General features: G+C 46.3%; 1 protein-coding gene across 1 annotated transcript; it reads left to right on the top strand.

Annotated features, from left to right (window-relative positions):
• Positions 1-647: 647 nt before the first annotated feature.
• On the top strand, positions 648-8,388 carry LOC135372699 (uncharacterized protein K02A2.6-like). Its single transcript, XM_064606194.1, has 3 exons — positions 648-730; positions 2,634-2,682; positions 6,130-8,388. Exons 1-3 carry the CDS (start codon positions 648-650, stop codon positions 8,386-8,388), a joined length of 2,391 nt encoding a protein of 796 aa, XP_064462264.1.
• The last annotated feature ends 212 nt before the right edge of the window (positions 8,389-8,600 follow it).

Genomic DNA, 8,600 nt, shown 5'->3' with positions numbered 1-8,600 from the left:
GTCGCGCACAAAGGCTGCGCGCGATGAATATCGTGCGCGCATTGGAGGCATATCAAATGCCCTTGATTGGGTGACGCAGTTAGCTTGTGCAGTTCGTGTGAAGGAAGGGTCGTACTGCTTGAGCAAGTTATGGAAAACGCAAACTGTTTGTATGAGCAGAGACACTTTCTCTGGAATTGCGTAAATTTTCGTATGAAAAATCCTGAAACGATTTGAAAGCACTCCAAATGTACTCTCTATAATTATCCGTGCTCTTGATAGCCTATGTTGAAAGTCCTCTCTTCCGGGTTGAGGGACAGCCCAGGGTAGGGCTTCATGACATTTTCGGACAACGGGAAGGCGTCATCAGCTACTATCACGGCTGGCAAACACGGGGATGAGTTTGTGAGCTTCACACTTGTAGGCAGGTTTGCGGTGCCGTTGGAAACCTGCTTTCCAAATGGCGTTCTTGCCCAGACGCCACCGTCACTTGCAGAACCTGGTGTACCACTGTGAGCGTACAATATGTTCTGCCGCGCATCGACGAGCGCGAAAAGTATCATACTGAACGACTTCTTGTAGCTGTAGTACAGCGATCCGCTTTTTCCAGGTTTTACGATTTCGACATGTTTGCCGTCCATGGCTGCCACACAGGGGTGTAGGACAAAATGTCCCCGGACGAAACGTCCCCGGACAAAATGTCCCCCGAAAAGGCCCCGGACAAAATGTCCCCAGCTGCCATCACTCAGCCGTCTGCCAGTCCTCAACTTCGTTCTTGTTCGGCGGATTAAAAAATCAAATTATTCAGATTTTTTCATTTAAATATGATGAATATTCATTAAATCACTGAGTTGATTTTTGTTTTCTTAGACAGATCTTCACCTCATGGCTTCCGTGTGCCACCTCGTAGTAGCGAAATCACTTTTTGAGCACATACAAAGAAGGGCGTCTAGACTTCTAACAGTGCGGCTAACAGTTACTAGCTAATGCAAATGGATATCTATTTGAAAACTATATATTATGAATTACACCGAATAGTAATAGGAAAAAGAAATAACTGGAAAAGTTCTACGCTCGTGGAATGACCACCCGCCATGTGTAACCAAATTGTTTGCCAGTGTGCCGGAGAGCCACTGAAGGGGTCACGTGACGCTGTTTGCGCTAAAAGTCACTGAAGTAAATATATTTCAGGCTGTGGTTCATTTCCAGGCTCAGTCTCATCTTCCCCAGCGTCTCCAGTTTTATGTTACTATTCGAATTCAAACATAACATAAGGGAGGTGATTTAAATCTTGATTAATATTCACGACTTAAATCGCGATTAAAATCGGTGATTTAAATCTGGCTGATTTAAATCAATCAACCCTGCACATGATAGCATGAAAAAGATTTGTCACATTTGAGGTGCCAACGGCTGTGCAACCGGACGGCATCTGGGGACCATTTGTCCGGGGACATTTTGTCCGGATCCCCTCATCTGGAACGTTTTTAGCCTCCAGGGCTACAAAAGCTCTACCCGAGAAACACCATCATGTCGTTGGTAGACAGACTTGAAACCGAAACAAATCGGAAGGGGAGGACGAGGTTCCACGAATGGGCACTTGTTCACTGCCTCCTATTGAAAGAAAAGTAGGACCGAAGGTCGGTTACGCCCCATTTCGTCCAAACGTTTATTTCGTCCAAGTACTCACAACGTCCAAATATTTCATTCGTCAAAAAAAATCGGACGTACTGAACACTTGGACGAAATGAACAGGCGGGGAGAAACTTGCCCAGCGCGTCCAATACCCGTACCGTCCAATAGCCCATTTCGTCCAAATGGGGGAATTCCCAAAATCTTTCGGCAGGCGACTGCCTGGCTGCATTCATGAAAGCACAGGCCATTTTGACACTGGGTGAATGGCAGGTGACTGTATTCATGAAAGCAAATGGATTATCGATCAAACGGGGAATCACAGAAAACACAAACCCGTTCACAGGACCGCTGACCTACAGTGACCGTCCGGTTAACTATGTGTTGTTTCCCAATGTCAGTGATCTTTCTTGGAAACATCTAGGGATCTGAAAGGAAACTTGCGGTCCTTTGCCTTTGCGTAGACTACTTCGAGCGGCAGTGGCTTACCAACGTTCATCTCTGGAATTAGTTTGCGGATGAGGACGATCTCCGCACAAACAATCACGCCGAAGGGTGGCATAATTCGCTGCGCATGAAATTCAAGAGCCAACCCCACATGACGTTACGGACGGCATAAGGCCCAAGTGACCAAAACGTCCACATGTTCATAAGACCCGGAAAAAAAATTGGGCCTTTTGCGCATTTGGGTCAAATGAGCAGGACAGGATAAGGTGTCCAGAAGGCCCTAACGCCCAGAAGGCCCAAATGGTCACATGGCCCGAAAACCAGAAAGGAAGACTCACAGTGTATTTTTTCGACCGTATTTTTCAGTGTATAAGCGCCGTTATACATTGAAAGAAGTTCTCTGAAGAAGTCCTGCGCGTCATCTAATGTCATCATATGCGCGTCATCATCCTGCGCAGGACTTCTTCAGAGAACTTTTTTTTTATATATAACGGAGCTTGTACACAGAAAAATGCGGTACTTTTATCAGTGCGAGTTATATGCGATAAATATTTTTCTGTAAAATCGCTTTTCAGGTGTGACTGCGCAGGAATTCCACACTTTGCCGAGAATCGCTACGGCTTGGTATTTTGCTCGGGACTGAGATTTATTATGTTCATCAAGCAGTGCCCATTTTGGACAATTGCACTCGGTCGCTCAGTGGAATATGCTCCTTCTGCAGCGCGCATCTCACGTGAACACAAACAATGCGCTTCTTCCGTTTTGTGAAATGTAGTCTCCAAAGAGTCCAGTTACAGAATCAATTCGAAGGTGTCCGCCTATTTGATAGAGCGCCATTTGGTCGAACGGCCCCGAAAAAATGGCCCCAGAAAATTTGGTGGCGGAACAAATGGTCTGGAAAAAAATTACACCGATGGGTTAGAGCGGAAAAAACGGTCCCATGCGTAGGCGTGGTTTGCGACGTTCAGACCCCTCCCGAAATCGTACCTTTGGTAGCGCATCTGGAAGAGAGAAACGAGGAGTAAACCCTTATCTCCTATGCAAATTTCCTCCTGAACCCCTCAAGAAATATTTTTTTCTAGCTACGCTACTGCCGTGCCCGGCATGGATACCTTCGCAGAAAAAGCGCTACATATTGTGCGTCATAGCAGTATTCAAGCGAAAGTTGAAAAGCTTTTAATGCGGCAAACGAATCAGTTGTTCAATAAATATATTAGGCACAGAGCTTACCAATCTGTACCGAGCGAAATATTGAACGCTGTAAGGATTAAATATTTATTTGTATTTTACTTTTTGTCACATTTATATCTTATTTGCTTGAAAAATTTTTTCTTCATTTCAGTACTTTTATTAATATTTTAGTTAATTTACTTTTATTAATTTTTTTTAGTTCAGTTACCTTTTTCTCCTCTGTCGCATTCAGCATTTAATTAATATTGCGCATATGTGCAAAGAAAATACAGTATCTAGGTCACTCCTAGTCTTCCCTCCTGGTTTTCGGGCCATATGACCATTCGGGCCATATGAATATTTTTGCCTTCTGGACACCTTACCCTGCCCTTCGCATTTGACCCAAATGCTCAAAAGGCCCAACATTTTTTCGGGTCTTATGAACATTTGGGCGTTCTGATCACTTGGGCCTTATGCACACTTGGGCCATATGAGATGATACCAAATACAGCTCAGGGGAAACGATGCTGGGAAACGAAGCACCCTTCACAGACGGAACAGAGCAGTTTGCTCATGTCATCAAGGCATACCTGCAGCGCATGTCCCAGTTGCTGGGCCATGCTGATTAATAAGTTAGTTGTGCAAATGAAGAAGAAAAAAAACTAAACGGAGCAGGCTGAGCATTTGTTTCTCGTTTTACTCGGTGTATAACATCTTTCAGTGGGAATGTTTAAATCTTACCTTCAACTAACAAGACAGTTGTTGGAATGAAAAAAAAAGAAAGAAAGAAAAATAAATAAACAGAGCAGACTGAGCATTTGTTTTTCGTTTTACTTGGTGTATGGCATGGCATCTTTCGGTGTGAACGTTTAAACCATACCTTCAATCGTAAACGAAGCAATTGTTCACTCGCATTCGGAGATCCCCATCCCTTTTCGGACGAAACAAGCGTTTGGACGGTACGGTTATTTGGACGGGTTGGTCAAGTTTTCCCCCCTTTGGTTCAGTTCGTCCAATGCCCACTATGTCCAATTTTTTTCGGACGTGCTGAGTACTTGGACGTTGTGAATACTTGGACGAAATAAACATTTGGACGAATCGGGGTGCTACCCCGAAGGTCGCGTCCCTTTCAGGTACCGGTAGCACCCCGATTCGTCCAGATGTTTATTTCGTCCAAGTATTCACAACGTCCAAGTACTCAGCACGTCCGAAAAAAATTGGACATAGTGGGCATTGGACGAACTGAACCAAAGGGGGGGAAACTTGACCAACCAGTCCAAATAACCGTACCGTCCCACACAACCATCGACATCTCAGGGATGTCCCGAGGATGTCCTGAACAGGATATAAGGACATCCTAGGAACATCCAAGTAGTACCAAAGGACGCCCCAAGGACGTTCGAGGGACTGCAAAATACGGATCCCTGGGTGTCCTAGCGAAATCCTGAGGATGTCCAAAGCGACATAAGTAGGACTATCTCTGGATCACTTTTCCCTACACCCAGTCAGAAAGTTCTGTCCCACGGATGTCCATCCGATATAATTTCACAGAGATATGCATACCTGAAGAATAATGAAATTCCTCCAGCGAGTACTAACGGAGATCCATTTGGCCAGGCTTCGTACTTCCTATGTAACATTCACTTTGCAGACAAAACCAGGAGATTAGGGCGTAAGCCGGAGCTCTGGGATGCAGCGTGTATCTGAAGCGTCTGTTACTCTTTTATTTTTTAGTAGTTCGCATACGCTTTGTAGCAGAATGTAAACCGTCTCTCCGCCATTTTTTTAACTTCTGCCACCGTCGCCGGTGGCTTTGTTTCTGTTGCTCCCATTATGGAAAATAAGCGAGGTGTTTAAAAAAAACAGCAACATGAGATTGGGCCACTCAGCAGAAAAGCTTTGGAAATGAAGTGGCATTCACTTCCAAACAGGAAACAGACACTGTACATTGGTGTTCTCACGAGCTTCTACATATACGAGAGCCCTGCTCGGCTATGAGTCAAAATGAATGGTGAGATATCTCCGTTTAATTCAATTGCTTACACAAACAACAGTGAAATGAGTAATTGTTTGGCGTATTAAGTTACCGTGGAGGTAGTGTCTCCGTTTCTTACTCATTTGGTTGGAGAAAGTTCGTTGGTTCATAGAAAGTCGAATTTGGGCAGTGCTACATCGTCCCGCGTTTCTCTCTCCCTTGCAGTACTTGATCCGTACAGCATCCCATCAGGACCCAGATTCGGACAATTCGTGAAACAGCGTTTAATGGCATACACTACAAGGCTGGTTTTGGTTAACTCTGTTTCACGCTTAAATTTCGCTCAAATAATTAAGCGTACCCAATGTATATTCATTCTGCAACATCTGTTCGGAATGTCGTACGGTCTTATTTGCAATAATTGATTAACAATAAATTTTTGTACAATAACTTGGGCATAATAATTTTTAACAAAATCAGTTGTGCAATTCATTAACTCCGAACCGACTCTCCGTTGGACAAAAATCCGTTTTATCTACACAGTACTGCTGGAATGCAGATGTGCAACCGTTCACGCGCGTTTCACAACTGCATTAACCTGAGGATGTCATGATGACATCCGGTGTAGAGGACGTCTTTAGAACATTGCAGGATATCCACAAGGATGTCCAGGAAACGTCCCATGGACATCTAAAACGGATCCGGACGTCTGGATGAGAATGGGATATCCCTGGGACGTCGGTGGTTGTGTAGGATACTAAAATACGAATAGTTGCGGGATGTTTGTTAAGTGTAGCGGGGCCGAAAACGTTTGTAACGGTGTCGAGGATCTGTTTCTGCAATTAATTCGTACGTTTGCAATGAGTCAAACTGCCCGCTAACATTTCTGATATTCCTTGCTAACAAATATTGTGTTTGGAATTCAGGCTATTGTCTATGATGAGGTTATAGACGCTACAGCAACAGGTCTCGTACCGTACGGTGTTACCCAAGAGATACCTGTGCTGGGAACATTAATTGCTGAGTTCAGTGCCCAAGAAACGAAAACGAGAGCACCAGTGTACGTTGTAAAAGGGTCGCAGACATCCCTTTTGAGCTACCAGACAGCCACAGAACTACAACTCGTCAGCGTTGTGCAGAACATTGCCGAGAAGTCTTCGGTCGACGCCGTAAAGGAATTTCCAAAGCTGTTTGATGGACTCGGTAAGCTCAAGGACTTCCAAGTGAAACTAGAGATTTCGAAAGACCTGCAGCCCGTCGCCCGTCAGCACCGGCGGATTCCCTTTCGGTTAAGAAAAGCGCTAGAAGCTGAGCTGTCACGGCTGGAGGAACTCGACATCATCGAGTCAGTGACAGGACCGACACCATGGGTTTCCCCTGTCGTCCTAGTTCCCAAGCCTCGGAACGACGGAGCGGTGAGAATGTGCATCGACATGCGAGAACCCAACACAGCAATCACGCGCGTTCGTCATGTCATGCCTACCGCAGAAGACATAGTAAACATACTCAACGGAGCTGCATACTTCTCGAAGCTTGACCTCAATGAGGGCTACCACCAGCTTGAATTAAACGAAGAGTCAAGAGTCATAACCACCTTCGCCACACACTGCGGTCTCGGAAGATATAAACGATTACTCTTTGGCGTGAATGCCGCAGCAGAAATATTCCAGGACGCAATCAGACAAGTCCTGCCAGATGAAGATGGCATCATCAACGTAAGCGACGACATCCTAGTGTCAGGGCGCACAATCCAAGAGCATGACCGCCGTCTGCGCTTAGTGCTGAAACGTCTTGAAGATGCAGGACTCACGCTCAACAAGAAAAAATGTGTCGTCGGTGCTGGAGTCCTCAAATTCTTCGGACATGTGTTTTCGGCCGGGGGAGTGAGTGTCGACCCAGACAAAGTAGCAGCAGTAGCTGAAATGACACCGCCGAGAAACCCGACCGAAGTCAGGAGCCTTCTCGGAATGGTTAACTACTGCGGCAGATTCATCCCTCGCCTAGCCGAACTCGTAGAGCCCCTGAGAAGCCTGACACACAGGGACGCCGAATTCTCCTGGACAACAAAACACCAAGAGGCACTTGACAAAGTGAAGAAAGCCATGTCCCAAGCGCACACTCTGGCGTACTTTGACGACAGCAAAGACACATATCTCCTCACCGATGCTGGACCTGATGGATTAGCCGGCGTTTTGGTCCAAGAGAGAAAAAGGGACAAGATACCCAGTATCTTGGGGTACTACAGCAGAGCACTGAACCCGACTGAGAAGCGATATCCTCAGATTGACAAGGAAATGCTTGCAATTGTGTCGGCTATCGAACACTTCCGAGTATACCTCGCTGGGGGACACTTCACAGTAAAGACAGACCATCTACCGTTGGTGTCCATCCTGAGAAACCCCAGTGCAAAACTGTCAGCAAGACTCCGATTGCAACACTACCGGTTCGGGATCCAGCACATCCCGGGAAAGGACAATCCTGCGGATTATTTGTCCAGGCATCCGCCTTCCTCACCGCAAGAAATCAAGCCTTACCGAGAAACAGACGCAGTTGAAGAATACGTCTACTTTGTAATGAAGGCATCCACGCCAAACGCACTAACCGTGCATGACATCGAAGATGCATACATGAACGATGCGCAGATGATTAGTTTAATCAGCGCACTACGGGCAGATGATCGAAAGTCTCGTGAACGCCTGTGGAAAGATGAAAAGCTAAAACCTTTTGCCCAAATCAAGGGCGAGCTAACTGTCACTGACAGCAACATAGTCCTGAGAGGAACTCGTCTGGTGATCCCCGAGAAAGCCCAAATGCAGGTCATCCAGCTTGCCCACCAGGGACGCCAGGGTCTGGTGAAGACTAAACAGCTGATACGAGAGAAAGTGTGGTTTCCAGGCATAGACCAGAAGACGGAGGCCGTGATGAAGAGCTGCGCAGCCTGTCAAACAACTGTCGAGGAGAAGAGGGTTTCGCCCCTGATGATGACTCCACTACCCGATGGGCCATGGCAGTCAATTGCAGCAGACTTTGCAGGACCCTTGCCAGGAAACAGCTACCTGCTGGTGGTCGTGGACGAGTACTCACGATTCCCCATCGTTGCGACGTTGTCTTCACTGACTACCACAGCGGTAACGGCAAAACTCAACGATATATATTCGCAGTACACGGCTTACCACATGTACTGAAAACAGATAACGGTCCACCGTTCTTCTCTAAAGAATGCGCAAGCTATCTGAGCCAAAATGGCATACGTCATCACCGTACCACCCCACTGTGGCCGCAAGCAAACGGTGAAGCAGAGAGATTTATAAGAAGCATCAAGAAGACCGTGAAGGCGGCTGGCGCCTCCGGAAGCAACTGGAAAGAAGAAATCAGCACCTATCTCCTGAACTACAGA

Source organism: Ornithodoros turicata, unplaced genomic scaffold, assembly GCF_037126465.1.
Source record: "Ornithodoros turicata isolate Travis unplaced genomic scaffold, ASM3712646v1 Chromosome160, whole genome shotgun sequence".
Taxonomy (NCBI): Eukaryota; Metazoa; Arthropoda; class Arachnida; order Ixodida; family Argasidae; genus Ornithodoros; species Ornithodoros turicata.
Note: the sequence above shows the minus strand (reverse complement) of the source record. Positions and strands in the feature narration are given on the sequence as shown.

Bases quoted from the DNA above. Each gene is read 5' to 3' on its own strand.
- LOC135372699 (XM_064606194.1), top strand. From the start codon at position 648: ATGTCCCCGGACGAAACGTCCCCGGACAAAATGTCCCCCGAAAAGGCC. The intron at 731-2,633 runs GTCTGCCAGTCC...ATCGCTTTTCAG, and splicing joins CCAGCTGCCATCACTCAGCC to GTGTGACTGCGCAGGAATTC. The intron at 2,683-6,129 runs GTATTTTGCTCG...TTTGGAATTCAG, and splicing joins CCGAGAATCGCTACGGCTTG to GCTATTGTCTATGATGAGGT.